The sequence below is a fragment of the Ranitomeya variabilis genome, chromosome 2 (genome assembly GCF_051348905.1).
Source record: "Ranitomeya variabilis isolate aRanVar5 chromosome 2, aRanVar5.hap1, whole genome shotgun sequence".
Taxonomy (NCBI): domain Eukaryota; kingdom Metazoa; phylum Chordata; class Amphibia; order Anura; family Dendrobatidae; genus Ranitomeya; species Ranitomeya variabilis.
The window spans coordinates 239,914,945-239,937,149 of NC_135233.1; the positions used below are offsets into that span (position 1 = coordinate 239,914,945).

The following is a 22,205-nucleotide window of genomic DNA, read 5'->3' on the forward strand; positions in this document are numbered from 1 at the left end:
TGGAGGAGGGGGAAAATTCTCCCATAGAAGTGTTGGCCGGGGTTGTGGAAGACTTGCCGCCAGGACCTGAATTGGTAGACTTAAATGTATCAAGCGATAATTTTGGTACAGCGCAACTCCGAGACCCTACTTTGACTCGGGCCAGGGAAAATGTACTGTTTATTAACGGAGAACCCCAACAACCTGGGGCAGCCACCGAATTGCCACGCTTTGAGCTAAACCGAGACCTGTTGTATCGAGTTGAGAAAGTACGTGGGGAAATGGTAGAACAGTTATTGGTACCTCAGGCCTATCGTAGGCTGGTAATGGACCTAGCGCATGCGCATGTACTCGGGGGGCATTTGGGCCAAAACCCTAGACCGAATTTTGCAGCGGTTTTATTGGCTGGGGGTCCATGAAGAAGTTAAACGGTATTGTAATTCCTGTCCTGTGTGCCAGGTAACCAGTCCCCAGCCACACTTTCGGAGTCCTTTAGTGCCTTTACCTATTATAGAGGTGCCTTTCGAAAGAGTGGCAATGGATCTGGTCGGTCCTGTCAATAAGTCAGCAAGGGGGCACCAACACATCCTAGTAGTTCTAGATTATGCCACCCGATATCCTGAGGCTGTTCCGCTGCGCCACACGTCAGCTAAGCTCATAGCAAAAGAACTCATGGGAATGTTTTCTAGGGTGGGGATTCCGCAAGAGATTTTAACAGACCAAGGAACCCCCTTTATGTCAAAAATAATGAAAGAGCTCTGCCGCTTGTTAAATGTCAAACAGTTGCGCACCTCAGTTTATCACCCCCAAACAGATGGGCTGGTAGAATGATTCAACAAAACGCTAAAGAGCATGCTAAAAAAAAAGGTTTCTAAAGATGGGAAGGATTGGGATCTTTTACTCCCATATTTGTTGTTTGCAGTACGGGAGGTGCCACAGGCATCTACGGGGTTCTCGCCCTTTGAATTATTGTATGGCCGACATCCCCGGGGCTTACTTGATATAGCCAAGGAGGCTTGGGAGAACCAACCAACCCCCCACAAGAGTGTAATAGAGCATGTTCCAAAAATGCAGGAAAGGATGGAGACAGTCCTACCATTGGTACGGGAACATATGGAAGCAGCCCAACAGTCTCAGAGTCGGGTCTATAACCGGGAGGCTCGGGTAAGAACCTTTAGTCCTGGGGATCGCGTGTTGGTACTTGTGCCCACAGTGGATAGCAAATTTCTAGCAAGGTGGCAGGGGCCCTATGAGATTATGGAGAAGGTGGGACCGGTAGACTATAAGGTACACCAACCTGGCCGTAGGAAGCCAGAGCAGGTTTATCATGTTAATTTGCTTAAATTGTGGAAAGACAGAGACCACCTTGGGGGGGATAGTCCGCTGCCTGCATTTTCTGTAGAGAAGGCTCCGTTACCTCTGAGTGAGTCAGAAGAAGCCTTGTCTGCAGTCAAAATACCAGATACGTTGTCTCCTAAACAGGTTCAGGAGGTCCGGGAGTTTGTTAGCCGAAATACGGACGTTTTTTCTGAACTCCCTGGACGTACCTCCATAATCCAACATGACATTGTTAAGGAGCCACAGGCCAAAGTCCGATTAAAGCCATATCGGGTGCCTGAGGCTCGGCGACAAGCCATATCCCGGGAGGTGGGAAATATGTTACAATTAGGGGTCATAGAAGAGTCGCAAAGTGACTGGGCCAGTCCAATAGTCCTAATACCTAAGCCTGATGGGACCCTAAGATTCTGTAATGATTTCAGAAAACTTAATGAAGTTTCAAAATTTGATGCTTACCCCGTGCCCCGGGTGGATGAATTGATAGAACGGTTTGGGCAGGCACGGTATTTTACAACCCTTGACCTTACAAAAGGGTATTGGCAGGTGCCCCTAACAAAGGCAGCTAAGGAAAAAACGGCCTTTGTAACTCCCGAAGGGCTGTTTCAGTATAAGGTGTTACCTTTTGGTTTGCATGGTGCGCCGGCGACGTTTCAACGGTTAATGGATACTGTCCTCCGCCCCCATCGCCGTTATGCCTCAGCCTATCTGGATGATATTGTTGTGTACAGTGCAGACTGGGAAAGTCACTTACCCAAGGTACAGGCGGTGATTGATTCACTCCAACAAGCAGGGATAACAGCCAATCCCAAGAAGTGTTCCATAGGGTTGGAGGAAGCTCGGTACTTGGGTTATGTCATTGGGGAGGGGTCCTTAAGCCTCAAATAAACAAAGTGGAGGCAATACAGAACTGGCCCCGTCCCCTCACAACAAAGCAGGTAAAAGCCTTAGTGGGAAATTACAGGCGATTTGTTCCCAACTTTGCAACGTTGTCTGCGCCTTTAACAGACTGCTTGAAAGGGAGGAAGTCTGTGATGGTCCAATGGAATGATCAGTTAGAAGAGGCCTTTGTAAAGTTAAAATCAGTACTGTGTGGTACACCTGTTCTGATTACACCTGATTTCAAAAGAGAGTTCATCGTGCAAACCGATGCCTCTGAGGTAGGTCTTGGTGCCGTGTTGTCTCAAGAAATTAACGGAGAAGAGCATCCCGTTAGTTTTCTGAGCCGAAAGCTTACCCCAGCCGAAAGCAGGTACAGTATTGTGGAGAGAGAGTGCCTGGCCATTAAGTGGGCACTTGAGTCTCTTCACTATTATTTGCTGGGGAGAAAACTTCACTTGGTGACAGATCATTCCCCTCTTACATGGATGAGTCAAGCTAAGGAGAGAAATGCACGAGTCACCAGATGGTTTCTGTCCCTGCAAAATTTTAAATTTTAAGTAGAACATCGGGCAGGCAGACTACAGGGGAATGCAGATGCCCTGTCCAGAGTTCACTGTATGTCATGTGTCCACCCCCATAGGGTTGAACAAAGGGGGGAGGTATGTGATGCAGTAAAAGGTGTAGTGCTGGATGGAAGATATATTTCTCCCAGCAGGATAAGTTTTGGCCTGTTATTTTCCTAAGGTTGAGGACCTGCAGTGATGTCACGATCATGTGATCAGCCCATGTGATGGATACCTCACCTGTGGGTGTGGCTATAGACTATGTAATGGAGTTTCTTTTGTTTGGCACATGTTATTCTGGGGATGGAACTAGGCTGGAAGGAGCCTGAACTGTTTTTCTCTCCCACACATGTCACAAAGGTTGGTGATATGACTGTTAGCAACCCTGGGAATGGCACCTGGCTGAAGCCGCTGACTTGGCAGCCGCTTAGTTAAGCCCGTCCCGTGTAAGGGTGAGTTTGAGACCAGTGGTTCTCCAAGCTGGAGTATGTTTGTTTTTTCTCTTACTTTCTGTCTCGGACTGTTTAAAGTGACAATAAACCACTGAAGTTTGGACTGGAAGCCTGTGTGTTGCCACATTACTGTGGCCCTACCATTGCTCACCTGAGCCAATCCCTACAGTAGGTACGTATCGAGCTCGGCGTCCTTCTGAAGGTTGGACACCTTATTTGGGCTTCCTGACAGTCAGAGGAATGCTTCCTGATGGTTACAGGAAGGGTTTAGCCATTTCATTGGTCATGTTAGCCTGGTGCATTTGTTACACCATCCAAGAGTCCTTCTGGATTAGACAACAGCCTAACTCCACTCCACTCTGTCGAGTGAGGTTTCTTGGGCTCTAGGCATCAGGCGTCAATAAAGCACGCCTGCAAGCTTGTGGGTTCGTCCAGTCCGCATGCAGCTATGAAGCACCATAATTCTCAGACTTCTACTGTTATGAGTCTGGGCAGGCGGACTCTGCAGGCCGCGGTGGCGCTATTGTAAGTAGCAGTTACACAGGGTCTGATCTGATGTTGTCCCTGCCCAGGGACTGCTTTGGGACGTCCCACGGTCTGTGTCCCCCAATGAGGTGAAGGAAAAATAGGCATTTTTGTGTACTCACCGTAAAATCCTTTTCCCCCGAGCCATTCATTGGGGGACACAGCTCCCACCCTATTATTAGCTTCTGCTTGTTTTGTAAATTGACATGTTTTTCTCTCATATATAATTTGACATGCTATATTCTGATACGTTGTTGTTGATCTCCTACTGCTTTTGCACCGAACTGGTTAGCTGAGAGCCAGCAGGAAGGTGTATACTGCTGGGGAGGAGCTAACTTGTTTGTATCACTTAGTGTCAGCCTCCTATTGGCAGCAGCATACACCCACGGTCTGTGTCCCCCAATGAATGGCTCGGAGAAAAGGATTTTACAGTGAGTACACAAAAATCCCTATTTTATTGAGTGAACATTAAAAAAATGTAATTTTTTTTATTTTTAATGTTCACTCAATAAAATTTAGTTTTATATTACCTGGATGGATGTGGCAGACCAAATTCTCTTTCCTTTCGTATTGGCTACACTCATCAGCGGGATCAGCACCCACCAGTGGATTTCCAACCTCATCAGATTTACCACACAGTGAAGTGAGCTCCAAAACCCCCCTCTCCTCTCCATCTTTTTCTAGTGGACTCCGCATCAAGTCTGGTGTAAAGTACATCAACCTTGCAGAAATGGCCCCAAAATCTTTTGTCAATCACCTTCACTAGAAATAATCCACAAATAATAGATATTATTGACTACATGGTTTGTGCATGATATACAGTGGGGGAAATTAGTATTTGATCCCTTGCTGATTTTGTACGTTTGCCCACTGACAAAGACATGAGCATTCTATAGTTTTAAGGGTAGGTTATTTTTAACATTGAGAGATGGAATATCAAAAATAAAATCCAGAAAATTTTATTGTATAAATTATATAAATGTCTTTGCATTTTGCAGTGAGAAATAAGTATTTGATCTCCTACCAACCATTAAGAGTTCTGGCTCCTACAAACCAGTTAGACGCTTCTAATCAACTCGTTATCTGCATTAAAGGCAGCTGTCTTACATAGTCACCTTTATAAAACACTCCTGTCCACAGACTCAATCAGTCAGACTCTAACCTCTACACCATGGGCAGGACCAAAGAGCTTTATAAGGATGTCAGGGTCAAGATCATAAACCTGCACAAAGCTGGAGTGGGCTACAAAACCATAAGTAAGATGCTGGGTGAGAAGGAGACAACTGTTGGTGCAATAGTAAGAAAACGGAAGAAATACAAAATGACTGTCAATCGACATCGATGTGGGGCACCAAGCAAAATATCACCTCGTGGGGTTTCCTTGATCATGAGAAAGGTGAGAGATAAGCCTAAAACTACAATGGGGGAACTTGTTAATGATCTCAAGGCAGCTGGGACCACAGTCACCAAGAAAACCATTGGTAACTGTGACGTCTGCAGCACCTGGTTCGCAACATACTTACCTCTCCTGGCGCACTTCCCCCGCTGCTGCCGCTCTGGCTGGGTCTTCTACCAGCTTCCAGCGTGCTTGTCCAGCTCTGTGCGTCCCCGGTGTGTCCGCGCCTCGCCTGGCCTCCCGACTTCCGGTCTCCTCGCTGGCTCCTGTTTCCCGGTGGTGGCACGTGCGCACTCCTCCCTCCAGCGGCGCACGCACACTCCCTCTGGCCGACCTTCGTTCATTCCGCTCCTCCTTTCCATGATGCTGCTGGTTTCCTGACCCAGAAGTTCTACTGACGTTTCATTTATCAGGTAGCCTCTCCCTCTGTCCTTTGCCTGTTTGTCATTTGTCCTCACTTGACCCAGGTCCCTCTGTGCTTTGTTCTCTCCAGTGCGATACTCTGTCCGTCTTGTGTCTATGCCTTATCCTGTCTGTCCTGGTCACCTGCCATATCCTGCTGGTCCAGTGTCTCCGCCATATCCAGTCTGTCCGCCATATCCTGCCCATCCTGTGTTTCTGCCATATCCAGTCTGTACGCCATATTCTGCCCATCCTGTGTTTCCACCATATCCAGTCTGTCCGCCATATCCTGCACATCCTGTGTCTCCGCTATACCCTGTCCTGGGCATCCGCCATATCCAGTCCACTCTGTGTTTCAGTCACTGTCACTCTGTCCCGTGTCTCCGCCTTAGCCACTTCCACGTCTTTCCTCTCCTACTTCCTGTTCCTCGGTATCAGCTTCTGCGGCAATAGTCTTTCTCGGGCCTGCCCCTAATGCTCCCTGTATTGGGGGTGGTCCACCAGGCCAGCTCACCTTTGGGAGGTTCGTTGTTGTGGTTCTGCGGGTTCACTTTTAGGAGATCCATAAGATCTGACAGTAACACATTATGCCATAAAGGTTTAAAATACTGCAGTGCCCACAAGGTCCCGCTGCTCAAGAAGGCACATGTGCAGGCCCGTCCGAAGTTTGCCAATGAACACCTGGATGATCCTGTCAGTGATTGGGGAAGTTGCTGTGGTCAGATGTGACAAAAATTGAGGTTTTTGCCATTAACTCAACTCACCGTGTTTGGAGGAAGAGAAACGCTGTCTATGACCCACAGAACACTATCCCCACTGTCAAACATGGAGGTGGAAACATTATGTTTTGGGAGTGTTTCTCTGCTAAGGGCACATGACTACTTCACTGCATCAATGGGAGAATGGATGGAGCCATGTACCATAAAATCCTGAGTGACAACCTCCTTCCCTCCGCAAGGACATTAAAAATGGGTTGTGGCTGGGTCTTCCAGCGAGACAATGACCCAAAACATACAGCCAAGGCAACAAAGGAGTGGCTCTAAAAGAAGCATATTAAGGTCATGGAGTTGCCTAGCCAGTCTCCAGACCTTAATCCCATAGAAAACTTATGGAGGGAGTTGAAGCTCCGAGTTGCGAAGCAACAGCATCAAAATCTTAATGATTTAGAGATGATCTGCAAAGAAGAGTGGACCAAAATTCCTCCTGACGTATGCGCAAACCTCATCATCAGCTACAAAAAAAACATTTGACTGCTGTACTTGCCAACAAGAGTTTTCCCACCAAGTATTAAGTCTTGTTTGCCAGAGGGATCAAATACTTATTTCTCACTGCAAAATGCAAATAAATTTATATAATTTATACAATGTGAGTTTCTGGATTTTATTTTTGATATTCTATCTCTCAATGTTAAAATTAACCTACCCTTAAAATTATGGACTGTTCATGTCTTTGTCAGTGGGTAAACTTACAAAATCAGCAAGGGATCAAATACTTATTTCCCCCACTGTAACAGATGATTATGCAATCAAAATTGGACGGGCACATGTTCTGCATTAGAGTTTTGTATTTTTTGCTGAAAAAAAGGGTATTTCATTTACCTTCTTGTATTGTGTAGATGTTGAACGACGAGGCAATAAAATATAGAGAAGCACTTAAAAAATGTCATGTATGTTGTTTTTCTCCACAGTACAGACACAGCCATGTCGGCTGTACAGACAGCAAATGATTTGGCAGCTGAGATCTGAGAATCAATTTTTTTTTAGAATTACTTTTCTCTTTTCATTATTCTATGTTAAATTTGTTGATCCGTCGAGTTATAATCTTACACAATATTAGTAGGCATCACTACAGTATACAATAATCAATTCCTAATAATCCTTTATTGACTATAAGCCAAGACAACGTATCTTCAAGACTGTATATCATTTTTTTTTAAAGAAAAATCACCAGACTCATAGGCTCTTTGTTGACCTGCAAAATAAAGTTAGGGCTCAATGTTGATTTGACAGTAATGATGAGCGAATTTGCTAGGATAAGGTGTTATCCAAGTGTGCCCGTGTCTTCGGCGTGCGTGAATAACATGTTTGAGTCCTCGTGGCTGTATGTCTCAGGCTGCTAGACAGCCACAACACATGTAGGGATTACCTAACAAATAATGGAGCGGCGGTCATGCATGCGCACTGACACACAAGGGCATTTAGGAAATCTTTTTCTCTCCTTTTTGATTATACATTTTTTATCCATCCAATGTTGTTTATGGACCATCCCTTGTTGGAATCAAATGTCTGGGCTCCATTTTTACCATTTTTTACCCATGTGGTGCCATATTTCTTGCATTTAAAATGTTATCATCTTGCAAAATTATCTCTTTTTCCCCACACAGAATTATTTACGGGACGCTTGGAATGTCTTTGACTTTGTCACGGTTTTGGGAAGTATTACTGATATTTTAGTAACAGAGATAGCGGTAAGTAGACTTTATTTAACACCAAAAAGAGATACAGACTCAAGACATGAATTCTGTCCTCTTCATCCAAAGTATTATCATGTGACATAGACACTGTATAGTTTACTACAAAATGCATCTAAATTGTTTGTGGTCTTCAGATAAATCCATCAACTATGCACAACAGAGGTAGCATTTATTGTTGGCACCTTCAAGAAATGATGATGGTGGGTGAAAGAGGCCATTAGCTTATTCCCCAAATATCATAGTTTTTAGTTCAATCCTATTCAAGTTAATGCCTCTCCTAAAAATACAGAGCTGTGCCTCGTTAAAGAGGATGTAGTGCTCACTGAAGCCAACCACGTCATCATCGATGGTGGTAAAAGCTGCATATATTACACTGGGGAACAATTTGAAAAAAATTTTCTGTTGAGTTAGGTTTTTGAGCTGATTTATACTAAAATTGGCATGTTGATTCCAAAAATGTAGTCAGTTTTTTTCTAGCACGTCAAGTTTTCCTCCACAACTTACCTGCCAGAGAAGCTCAATTGCACTGATATCTGTAATAAGACTTGTTATCTGATTACAATTCGACTCATATAGAGCTACGTGGCAACATGTAAGAGTAGTCACAACTGAGACAGTGTGATGAGAGGTGTGTGCAGCTCCCAATATGTCATAATTATCAATATCTAATATCTTTACACAAAAAAATTATCATAGTAGGAATAAATAAGATTTGTGATAGCTTTTCTTTTTACATTGGGCGCTTAGTTGTAATTTACCGTATATACTCGAGTATAAGCCGAGATTTTCAGCCCAAATTTTTGGGCTGAAAGTGCCCCCTCGGCTTATACTCGAGTCACGGTCGGCGGGTGAGGGGGAAAGGGTGCTGAGGCATACTTACCTGCTTCCGGGGCTCTTGGCGCTCCCCCTGCCCGTCCCACGGTCTTCGGTGCCGCAGCTCTTCCCCTGTTCAGCGGTCACATGGGACCGCTCATTAGAGAAATGAATAGGCGGCTCCACCTCCCATAGGGGCGGAGCCGCATAATTCATTTCTCTAATCAGCGGTGCCAGTGACCGCTGACAGAGGAAGAGGCTGCGGCACCCGGAGACCAGCTGTCCGGGAGAAGGAGCGGGACGCCGGGAGCAGGTAAGTATGTCATATTTACCTTCCCTCGTTCCACCCGCCGGGCGCCGCTCTGTCTTCGCGTCCTCTTGTTCTGACTGTTCAGGTCAGAGGGCGCGATGACGCATATAGTGTGCGCGCCGCCCTCTGCCTGATCAGTCAGTGCAGAGACGCCGGGACCGGACGCTGAGGAGCTGCAAGCAAGAGAGGTGAGTATGTGTTTTGTTTTTTTTATTGCAGCAGCAGCAGCAATGGCACAGATTTATGTGGAGTATCTATGGGGCAACGGTGCAGAGCACTTTATATAAGGCACAGCTTTATGTGGAGCATCTATGGGGCAACGGTGCAGAGCACTATATATAAGGCACAGCTTTATGTGGAGCATCTATGGGGCCATAATCAAAGGTCAAAGGTGCAGAGCATTATATATGGCACAGCTATCTATGGGGCCATAATCAAAGGTGCAGAGCATTATATATGGCACAGCTATCTATGGGGCCATAATCAAAGGTGCAGAGCATTGTATATGGCACAGCTATCTATGGGGCCATAATCAAAGGTGCAGAGCATTGTATATGGCACAGCTATCTATGGGGCCATAATCAAAGGTGCAGAGCATTGTATATGGCGCAGCTATCTATGGGGCCATAATCAAAGGTGCAGAGGTAATATATAGCACAGCTATCTATGGGGCCATAATCAAAGGTGCAGAGCATTATATATGGCACAGCTTTATGTGGAGCATCTATGGGGCCATAATGAACGGTGCAGAGCATTATATGTGGCACAGCTTTATGTCGAGCATCTATGGGGCCATAATGAACGGTGCAGAGCATTATATGTGGCACAGCTTTATGTCGAGCATCTATGGGGCCATAATGAACGGTATGGAGCATCTATTTTTAATTTTGAAATTCACCGGTAGCTGCTGCATTTTCCACCCTAGGCTTATACTCAAGTCAATAAGTTTTCCCAGTTTTTTGTGGCAAAATTAGGGGGGTCGGCTTATACTCGGGTCGGCTTATACTCGAGTATATACGGTATATATCTTTTATGATTTTTTTCTTTGTTAGTTTTCAAAGCTTGTTACTTTCCATCTCAGTGTTTTATTTACATATGTACATATTTCCTACATATTTGTCATGCCTATTTCTTATATATTTCATTTTTTGTTCATATTTGTACTATTTAAAAAAAAAAAAAAACACTTTTTAGGTACAGTAGTTTACATATTTTTGAGAAGACAAAAATCCTATAGTTCAAAAACTTGACGTGATAGAGAAAAACTGAGATCATTTCTGGATTCAGCATCCAAAAATTAATTAAGAACAGTTGTCTGACCTAACTTAAAAAATTGTGTTCCCCAGTGTTATTGATAGTCCATCATAAGGATAGGTTATCAACTTATAGTCCTGGAGGATCTTCAGTGCACAATGTTCCTATATGCACAGAATAGCTGGAATCTCATTAGTTGTTATGGACAGTTGCTTCCATTTTTTATCTGCACTGTAGTATACCTTATTCTTCATATTTTGGGTTTATACCTATTTACATGATGGCAGAGGGTCAACCTCACAGATTCATTCAGAACTCAAGAGAAGGGAGATCATTAGGCCACACAGAAAAACCTGACATGAAGGGTCTTGGGGGTCCATGTTACAGAACTCTGTATGGCAGCATATAAAGTCCCCAGTGTCTGTGCATGTGGCAAAGGACCCTTAAGGTGGCCATTTACCTTAAAGGGGTTGTCCGTTAAAAATAGTTATTTCCTATCCACAGGATCCGTGATAACACGTTGATCACTGGGGTCTGCACCGAACGGCAGAATGGGGAACTTTTATTCTCACAAGAATGGAGGGGCAATGCACCTCTGTGACCTGAACTCCTCTCATCCCCCATGGGGCCACCAATGTATGTGCTTGGCTTTTTCCAGCAATGCCATAGGGAATGATTGAAGCGGCAGTTGGGTGTCCGACCTTCCGCTCCCTCTTGCAATTGAGATAAAATTTCTCCACAGGGGATAAAAGTTACATACCTACTGATGAGCAAATTTACACCTATCGTGTGAATAGGTGATAACTTGTTTTAACCGGTCAACCCCTTGGCCGAACATCTAGGAGCGATACAGGATGCTGCCAGACACGTCTGTCTGCAGCTTACTTCCCATGGAATAAATGAAATCCATTATGTTCTATCCTTCCGTCAAAGGGAAATACAAGATCCCTCCATACACATCAAATGGTCTTCCAGTCCTGCCAAAATTGTCAGGTTAATCTAATGTGTATGGGCATAGGGAGAGATCTATCAAAACCTAGCTATTAGATTCCAGTTGCCACTTGGAAGAATGGTCCTTAAAAGATTTTTCATTTTTTTTAATGTTTTGATAAATCTCCCACATTATTTTAAAAGCCACTGTAAAATAAGAAGTGAAATTCCTCTATTTACAATGATTAGTCTCTGAATGGAAAGATTAGAGGTTATGCTCTTCTCCTGATTCAATGTAGACTGAAGGTAAAACCTGTTCCACCCTCGGCTGCCATCCTTGATGATTTTTAAGAGGAAACAGGCACAGGTGCCACAAAAGAAGGTCACTTGTGAGCCTGGTTTATTGGCACGGTCCATAAAATTCCCATGCGACACCCGTGCCCGTTACTTTTATGCTAGACAGGTACAACTTTCATGTGCATAATTTTAATAGTAACCGAATTTTAGAAGGACTGTTATTTACAAAGCATTTTTCCCACAGACTTCTATGTGTGACCAACACTTGAGATGTACACTTTTTTGGTAAATGAACTTTTCATGAAAGCACCTATGTGATTGGTTGCAACATAATACTACTCATTTATGTCTATAAACTAAGGGTCTAAATACACTCTCTCTCTATAGATTTTGTAAGGTTTGTTTGCTTGAAACAAATGGAATTTTTGCTAACATTGCTGTTATCCCCTTCACGATTACTAACTGCCTTATGAATTGCATTGTTAGACAGCAATGCAAGAATTTATGTCTTGGCATCTTCATCACAAACGTCATGTATCCCAGGAAACTGTATTCACTCCGGATTGTGAAGCCTCACATTTGCCAACGAATAATCCCATTAACCAAATTAAAATAAAAACAAAACGACCATATGGAGTGATGTCACTTTCCAATGTGGACACATGCAAAATCCCCTTCATTTTACTTTTATATACTTCTCAATCCACCATGTACTAATTATAAAGAAAAATAATATTTAATTGGTCATAAAGGGAAAAAAAATGTAATTGTCAGTGCTAGGATGTGCTGTGCTATCAGACGCAACATTTCTTCAAAGTATATTCCAAAAATAACTTAGTAAAAATGAATTTTGGCATAAAACCACCAAAAATGATTGTGTTACATCACATCTCAGCGATTGGCGACATTTGGACAGGTATTTCTAAAATGTGTACGATTTCAGAATACGTAGGGACTATAGTAAATGCCACATTCTGAAATATAAAGACTATGTGCACTCTTTGCGGATTGGCCGCTGCGGATTCGCAGCTGTTTTTCATGCGTTGTACAGTACCATGTAAACCTATGGAAAACAAAATCCGCAGTGCACGTGCTGCAGAAAATACCGCACCGAAACGCTGTGTTGTATTTTCCGCAGCATGTCAATTCTTTGTGTGGATTCCGCAGCGGTTTACACCTGTTCAATAGGAATCCGCAGGTGGAATCTGCACAAAAAACGCAGGAAATCCGCGGTAAATCCACAGGTAAAACGCAGTGTGTTTTACCTTCAGATTTTGCAAAAACGGTGCAGAAAAATTTGCACATGAATCGGCAACGTGTGCACACAGCCAAAATGTGCAGGTTCACATCCTGTAGTTTTTATCCTACATTCTATGTAACTCTGGCCAAAAAAAATACTTTAAAAAACGTACTTGGATTCCACAAAAGTTCTCCTGACCTCTTTTACTTGGGAAATGACAACTTGATGGGTCTACATGGAGTGTTGTTAAAGTCTGCCCTGTTTTTAAATAATACATGTTTCCTCTGACATCAGTGCGGAAGGACCATTTTGTACAGATGGAGGCTACTGACATCCCGGAAAAGAACTGACAACCTAGAAATGTAAAAAGAAAAGGGGAATAATTGAGTATCTTGAGCAGATCCTGTACATGGGTGAATTTGTTCCAGTTAACAGATGAGCAATGGAGCTAAAATGAATTTTCCACTTTTAGAAAAGTGGACCCCAAATATTTCCCGTGATATAAAATAATAAACTCAGACGCTATTTGGGTCTCGCACTGACTTTCAACTGCTGCTCCGGTCTTAGTCATTTTGTATTGGTGACGTGACATCAACAACTAACATGAACGCTGCAGCCAATCACAGAGCTCAGTGGCTCAGCTGAGGTAGACCAGACATGATGTCATCACTATATAACTGAAAAAAAAAAAGGTTAACAGAGCAGATAATGTAAAAAATATGTACCTTTATTATGACAATTTACATAAAAACAATTGAAAACATAATATTAAAATTCTAAAGGAAAGTGACGCCTTAGTGCCTTGTTTGAGCAGAGTTATAATACATAGCTCTATGTGAATGCCTAATAATTATCAAGAGAGATATACAATATGTAACTATATCTCCGAGCTGCTACTGCTCATGAGTAAGATTGCCTAGTGCAGTCGAAACGCGTCGACTTGGTCATGTCGACCATGTAAATTTTTCTTTTGTATGCACTATGTTTTCTTTTGAAAAAGAAAAGGAAATCCAGTCCTGTTGAGCTGGACTCCAATTTTTTTCTATTTTCCCCCAAAAAATGTTGGTTCCAAAATTGTGCTGATGTAAAGTAAACGTATGGGAAATGTTACTTATTAAGTACTGTGTATGCCAGATCTCTGTGATTTAAGGGCATGAAAATTCAAAGTTGTAAAATTGCGAAATTTTCACAATTTTCGTCAAATTTCCATTTTTTTCACAAGTAATATCAAAGAAATTTTACCACTATCATGAAGTACAATATGTCATGAGAACACGTCAGAATCACCGAGATCCTTGGAAGCGTTCCAGAGTTATTACCTCCTAAAGGGACAGTGGTCAGAATCGTAAAAATTGGCTTTGTCGGGGGGGCGTGGCCTGGACCGGGAGCTGAGCAGACGTGCACTGGAGGAGCTCCCCGGTTCCACACGAAATACAGGGTGAAATCTCATTCTTTCATCCAGTGGACCCCGGATCAAGAGACTCCTGGTGCCCCTCACCCACCCAGGACGACGTACCTGCGGATCCCCGGTGCCGACGGGAGCCGGAGCGCTCCCACTGAGATCTGTTGTCTCCGTCTGTCAGCCGAGGCCCAGAGGAGGGGGCGTGCTGCTCAGGGAGCAGAGGAACGGTGGTGCGTGTGCCGGCGCAGAGGAGCTCGCCCGGGACCGCGGCGTAGCTCCGAGAAGATCCGGTGAGTGGGGGAATAAGTAGCACGGGAGGTCAGTGGCTCCCAGAAGACGCGGCGGCCATTTTATCTTCGGAGCGCCGCTCTGCAGGACAGGCGGACCGCGGCTCTATTCATCAGCGGTAAGGCCCCGCTGTACTGCATTGCTGCATTATTTCAGTGACTGCTTACCTATCGGCCACTACTTAAGGTGGGACATCCAGATAAGGCGCCAGAAGACCCTTAGAGGCGCCATTAAGGTGCTCCCTCTCCCTGGTCCCCTTTCTTGGTGCCAAAAGCCACCATCTTGTGAGGGGGCAAAGACACGGCCTGGGGCTCAGCTCACCCCCTGGGTCAGCGCTGCCGCGCATAATCTGCTGGACAATTGAAGGTCCCTAGGCTATCTCTCCATATAGAGAGGAGGTCATCTTAGAGGAGGGGAGTGTGCTGATGGGGGTTCGGGCTGTGTGATGTAGCAGCTCTGGCTCCGTGTGCACCCCCATGACCAGATGTGACCAGCCATAACCTACTAATATTTATGGGCAGAACCAAAAAACGTGTTGGACAGTCTCTAGACCCTTTGGCTCATACAGATGACATGGATCGCTACGTTACTACCAAAAATCAGCAGGGGAATACCAGATCCCAGTCCTCTTCTAAAATCCCTGGGGACTGCTCATCATCACAGGACTCCCTAGTCTCCCACAGCTCCCCTGATCGAGCTACATACGAAGGGGACGATAATTCTGAATTCCCTGATGACATGACTATCCAGGATCTCAGTAAATTTATCAGAACTCTCCCCACTAAAAATGACTTAGAGACATTCGCCTGTAGAATTGAAAGCTCATACAAAAAAGAACTGCAGGTCCTTAAATCAGAATTCACATCTAGAGTGGAAGACGTTGAGAAATCCCAGGAAATTATCTTGCAGGAACTTCAAACCCACAGAGAGGTTCTAGTAAACCATACTATGAGATTGGAGGACATGGCTACAGGATTAGAAGACTTAGAGAACCGCAACAGACGCAATAACATTAGAATACGTGGCCTCCCTGAGTCTGTCGGCCCAACTGAATTAGACAGTACAGTTCAAAAATTGTTCCTTGAGATTCTGAACGACAAAGATGCGAGTTCCATAGAATTTGATCGGATCCATAGATCCCTGGGACCCAAACCGCAATCAGACTCTAGACCCAGAGACGTCATATGCAGAATACACTACTATAGAGTCAAAGAAACCATCATGTGGGCCACTAGACAGAAAGGCTCCATTACCTTTTGTGGGGCCCAGATCCTAATATTATCAGACTTGTCTAGGCGGACCCTACAATTACGAAGAGCTCTGCGTCCACTTTTAGCCCTTCTTAAGGAAAAAAATATTCTATACAAATGGGGATTTCCGTTTCAATTGATCGCTTTTAAGGGGGGGAAATCAGCAATTTTTCGCAACCTGGGAGACCTTGCCACCTTCCTGGGAACTTTCGAATTACCATTGACTGAGCTCCCTGACTGGCCAAGGCCGCTACAGCTCCCAGACATTCCACCCAGATGGCTGAAATCCTCTCACGTCAAGCATCCTAAAAAGAACAGCTCAGCCCCCTATCAAACCTGAGAGGGCATCCGTGTTCCTCATCTTACTTGAAGTTTTCTGTCCAACACACTTATGTTCCAACAGGACATCTGGACTTTTGGTCCGATATATACTTGGTTTGCCCGTGCTCATTTGTATGATTGGTTGTCGCCTTGATGGACACCCCGGCTTCTTACCTATGATGTTGTATAAGATCTTACTTTCTAACAGTTATCGTTAAATAGTTTTGGCTTGAAACTTAGATCAAGCAGTTCTCTGGTTGACCTATAATTGTTTATTACCTGTTTCTGGGGTGTCTGGGTCGTGGGGGTGGCGGGTGGAGATCGGATCCGACCGTCGGCTTTTCCTCACTCATATAGATGCGCTTGGTGGATATGGGACACACCATCGCGTCTCGGCCTCTTCATCTAGGTGTACTTACGCCTTACTTTGTACCCTTTTTCCTTTTTCTCTACTTGTTTGTCTTCATTTCTTCCCTCCCCTTTCTGTCGCTCAAATCCCAATCCCCCAGCCTATCTCCAATTCTGGCTTCACCTGTGGGGACCTGGGGGGCCCGGCTTCCGCGCCCGCACTGCCAGTTCTCTAAAAACTACCTTGACTATGGCTGAGATCAGATATTGCTCATACAATGTTAAGGGGCTCAACGTTCCAGAAAAAGAAAGCAGATTTTGTATTCCAGTCATAAGCAAAGTATCTCAATTCTATTACTTCAGGAGACTCATTTTAAGACTGGGGTGACTCCTGATTGTACATCTCCTTATTATCCGAAATGGTTCCATAGCTCGAACCCTCATGCAAAGTCCAGGGGTGTATCCATAGGTTTCCACAAGTCCTTCCTCCCGGGGGTCCTTGACTCGATGATTGATCCAGAGGGGAGATTTATTTTCTTAAAACTGACTTGGGGATCTCGTGAGCTCACTTTGGCGAATGTCTATTTTCCTAACCAGGATCAACAGAAATTTGGCTTCTCGTGTAAAAAACGCCTGGAGAATTTTGCGGGCAATTCACCGATTGTTCTGGGAGGTGACTTCAATCTTCCAATGAACCCCTCAGTTGACGTATCATCGGGTAAGTCCTCGTATCCCCTGTCTACCATCAAAAAGGTAAGGAGGCAGATGAGTGATCTACGTCTGGTTGATGTGTGGAGGGCCCTTCACCCAGATACAAGAGACTATAGCTTCTATTCTCAGGTACATTCCATCTATAGCAGAATCGATTATTTCTTTGTGTCCCATTCTCTGCTGGATTCGGAGGTGGGGGCGGAGGTGGGGTCGATGCTGAGGTCCGACCACGCGCCTATTTATTTTTCAATAAAATTAGACACCTCAGTGAGGCCTGGATTCTCTTGGCGACTAAATGAGAACTTATTGCGAGATCCGTTATGCGCCTCAGAGGTGAAACGATCCATAGTAGTTTTTGTGGCGGATCATGCATCGGACCCCACATCTCCTGCGATAAAATGGGAGGCACTGAAGAGTGTCTTGAGGGGTGTCCTTATCTCCCATGGTGCCCGCCTTAAAAAGATTCGCATAGCAGAAATAGCTGATCTCTCTTCAAAAATTTCTAAACTCGAGCTACAACATAAACAAGATCTTTCCCCGGTTATCCACGGCCAGACAAAAATTACTCACAATTCTGGATCAGAGATCCCGGTGTTTTAGGGAGAAAATTAGGAGTCGGTTTTATCATATGGGAAACAAGAGCGGCAAATACTAATAGCACGGGCCTTACATCCAAGGGGTCCGCAGACCTTTAGCCCTTTTATAAAAACGGCCACAGGCAAGATGGCACATAGTACACGGGACATTTTATCCAGTTTTCATGACTATTATAACTCCCTGTATAATATAAAAGGTCACTTTGGGGATCTCCCGACTCACTCCATGATAAAATAAAATCTTACATTCAATCAAACAAGTTGCCTGCGGTCTCGGAGGAGTGCCTGGCGGGTCTGGAGGAGGACTTTTCAATAGAAGAGGTCACCTCGGTAGTAGGAGACTTGAAATCAGGGAAGAGTCCTGGCCCTGATGGCTATTCAGCGGGGTTTTATAAGCAATTCTCTGACCTTTTGGGCCCTCCACTGTTAGCCGCGTGCAATTTTGTCGCTTCGGGGGGGTCGTTTCTCCCACAGGCCTTAGCCGCCCATATAACAATTATTCCAAAGCCTGATAAGGTTCCCTCCCTGTGTAGTAGCTATCGTCCCATTTCACTTATCAATATAGATGTCAAAATATATGCCAAAATGATCGCTAAGAGATTGAGTGGTCTCTTGCCTCATTTGATTAACCAAGATCAGGTAGGATTCGTCCCGGGTAGAGAGGCTAGAGATAATACTATCAGATCCATTTCGTTGATAGACAGAGCAAACCGAATTGAGGACCCCATGTGCTTATTATCAATTGATGCTGAAAAAGCATTTGATAGGGTGGGTTGGGACTTCTTGTATCTAACACTAGAGGGTATTGGAATAAAACGGAAAATGCTGAGAAGCATTATGGCACTCTATGAGTCTCCATTGGCACAAATCAAAGTCAATGGCTCCCTGTCGGACCACCTTCACATTCGAAACGGCACGAGACAGGGGTGCCCCCTGTCACCCCTGTTGTATATACTAACCATGGAACACTTAGCCAATGCGATTCGCAATAATATATCAATCAAAGGTGTGCAGATCTCATCAGAAGAGCATAAGTTGGCTCTATTTGCTGATGATGTGCTTATGTATATCACCTCGCCCTTAACTACTATACCCAATGTTTTATTAGAGCTGCATCGCTTTGGCCAACTGAGCAACTTTAAAATTAACTCACACAAATTGGAAATGCTAAATATCTCCCTATCCCCTGCATTAGTCTCACAATTACGTTCCTTTCCTTTTAAGTGGCGCCCTGACTCCCTCAGATACCTGGGTATAGCTCTGACTGCTAAGACATCACGGCTGTATGAAATTAACCATAAAATGGCCCTTCGTAAGGCTGAGCTTGACCTGGAGCATTGGAATAAATTGCATTTATCCTGGCTTGGCAGGATCAATACTATAAAAATGGATCTATTGCCACGCCTTCTCTACTACTTTCAGACCATTCCGTTGGTTTTGCCTGCTTCCTTCTTCTCCAGACTCAAGTCAGCCATCACAAGGTATATTTGGTCAGGCAAACAACCCCGCCTATCTTATCAATTACTGAGTAGACCTAAACAAGAGGGGGGTCTGAGTCTGCCTAATTTCCAGCTTTACAACCATGCCTCCATTGGAACATGCCTACTAGATTTATATCACAATAAATTAACAAAAAAGAGGGTGGACTTGGAGACGAGGCTTTTAGGGGTCAATCCCAGAGTTAACATCTGGGGGGGGGGTGCCGGGGTCCAGGGGGGGAGTCTTCCCTTTCTTACTAGAAATCTGATTCTTTTTGTCAACCGCAATCATCTAAAGCTTAATTTGTCATCTATACCTGGCCCCTTGACACCGATCACTGACAACCTGGAATTCCCTGCAGGCCTAGATAAAATAATTTTCCTTCATAAGCATAGGGATAGCCATCCAATAGTACTATATTACCCCTTCATGTGTAAAACCTTTGCATTCCCTCTTTGAGGGCTCAGAGATTCCACCTGGGATGTGGTTTCTTTATGAACAAATCAAAAGCTTCGTTCTCAGGGTATCCAAACGGTTCGACCTTTTCCGGTCACTTACCTCTTTCGAGTCGGCGTGTCTGGGTGGGGACCCTCCATCGCACACAGTATCGCTCCTGTATAAAATGTTCCAGGGGCACCAGATATCTACATTGGATCCTCCTGCTTTCTTCCAGAAATGGGAAACCGACTTGAATAAGTTATTAATATCAGATGACAGGAATAGGAGTCTTCTCTATACTCTTAGATCCTCACTTTGTGCAGACTATCAAGAGAGAAGTTATAGACTTCTGGCTCGATGGTATAGATGTCCAGATACCATCCACTCTATGTTCCCAAATACCCCGGACACGTGCTGGAGATGTTGGGGGGAGAGGGGTTCATACATTCATATTTGGTGGTCTTGCCCTTGTATTAAAGTTTTCTGGGAGGATGTGTTTAACTTACATAATAAGCTATGCATAAAGCCAGACCCTCAATAGAGGTGGCTCTGCTATCTATCTGTGAGCTTTCCGTAGCCAAATTTAAAAAAAGCCTCCTCAGACATTTCTTGACAGCTGCGCGTAATTTCATACCTCGCTACTGGAAGCAGACGAATATCCCTTCAAGATCCGAGCTTGTGACGGAGCTGAATCTCCTTTTCAGAATGGAGCAGTTGGTTGGTCAGGACACCGGGACCCTGGACAAGGTCCTGAACGTATGGGCCCCTTGGATAATGTTTAGGGAGACCGCGGGCCTGACTGCGTGGCTTAACGGGGTCTCTGATTCAAACCTTTAATCTTTTCAGGTTGGACCCTTTGGGTCGTGAATTAATAAGCACTGAATTTGGTTCCAGGCTGCGTTAGGCGGGTTAGCGGAGGTCGGTTCCCCCCCCCTCCCCATCCTTTCCCTCTTATCTCTTCTTTTCTTTCTGTCTCTTCCCATTTTCTTCTCTTTGTTTGTTAATTGTTGTATATGTTATAAAGGAGTTTGAGTTATGATTAGGACTTAACTGTGATAATTTACTCCGATAATATATTTAAACGTGATTATTATACGAAGTTCCGGAGAAACGGATCCACACTGTGACGGTGAATATAGACATATGCCGCCATCATAGATTACAGCAAGAAGATAACGGAGTCATGGTGTGGGTTCATAGAATATTGTTTATTACACATTTCCTCTTGATTACAGTGGTAATATCTCAAATGTCATTTCAGATGGTATTATTCTACGATTATCTTGTCTCAATAGTTTTTGTGAAAGTGACTTTATTCAATAAACTTGATTTACATAAAATTGGCTTTGTCATTAACATGCAAACCACCCTTGGGGGTAAAGGGGTTAAAGGGAATCGGTCAGCAGGTTTTTGCTATTTAATCTGACAGCAGCATAATATAGGGAAAGTGAACCTGATTCCAATGATGTGTCACTTATTAGGCTGTGTGTTGCAGTTTCAACACAGTCAGTGTTTTATCAGCAGAAGATTATTACTACAGGACTAGGACTCGCATGCACAGCAGTCCAGCTAATATGTGTAACTTGTCCCCGGGACCAATTAGCAGCTTGCTGACATTGTACACAATATACAGCCAATCAAAGGTGTTGGCTGGCTTAAACACAACTCAGCTTTGTAGCACTGCTACATCTACAGCAGCAAAAACAGGGATTCTATAAAAACTGTACCAAGCAGGCCAATAAAGTGATACATCATTGGAATCAGGTTCTCTGCCCCTACACCATGTTGCTCTCAGATTACATACAAAACACCTGATGACTGTTTCCTTTTAAATGCAGGTCCAAAGAAAGTTGGAGAACCTCTGAGAAATCCATGATGACACAGTGAAGGGAATCCATGTGTTTTCATGTGATTCAAGGACGAAAGCAAATACCTTTTTCTTGACAAGAGTTACACTTTGAGACCATCATCAGACTAGGCAGATTTACAATATTAGTAGATATTAAGATAATTTTCCTGCAAGAACATTAAGTGTCAATTTTGAGCTGAGCCCCTTGCTCTATTAACCTCATGTTTTTCCGCAGCAATGTCTGATTAGTAACCTGCTATCCTTTTTAAAAAAAAATGTAAACTGAGTTTAAAATCTGGAAATAACAGCTATAAATTTTTCCACTTGCAATTCATAAGAATCAAATCAATATATTAGTCTAATGCTCTGTTTAATTTGACTCATCTTTTTTTGTGTGTGTGTTCATCTCTCTGTGTTTGTGTCCTTTATTTATTTTCCTCTTTCGTTTGTTTCACGGCCTGCCGACTCATGCTACCCAATCAACATACACTGCGGAAAATCTCAACCCTTCCCTTAAAAAAACAAAAAAACACCCTCTGTCTTTGTATGTTGTATTACCCGCAACACCTGTGTACTGTGTACCACCAAAATCACCCATGACAACATCATACCTAGAACACGGTTGGTTCCGTTTTAGAAATTTTTAGTCTTCTTTCTTATTTATTTTTTTGC

At 44.0% G+C, this 22,205-nt stretch overlaps 1 protein-coding gene and 1 long non-coding RNA gene across 2 annotated transcripts in view; one reads left to right on the forward strand and one right to left on the reverse strand.

The window, feature by feature from the left end:
- The window catches only part of CACNA1B (calcium voltage-gated channel subunit alpha1 B), a 386,102-nt gene that overhangs the window by 290,981 nt on the left and 72,916 nt on the right, over window positions 1-22,205 (forward strand). Inside the window, exon 32 of the mRNA XM_077284262.1 lies at window positions 7,918-8,001. Within this exon, the coding sequence (XP_077140377.1) occupies window positions 7,918-8,001 (84 nt within the window). The remainder of the gene's footprint in view (window positions 1-7,917; window positions 8,002-22,205) is intronic.
- Window positions 13,097-22,205, reverse strand: part of LOC143805242 (uncharacterized) — a 116,110-nt gene continuing 107,001 nt past the window's right edge. The window contains exon 3 of the long non-coding RNA XR_013221207.1: window positions 13,097-13,205. This is a non-coding gene — a long non-coding RNA (uncharacterized LOC143805242). The remainder of the gene's footprint in view (window positions 13,206-22,205) is intronic.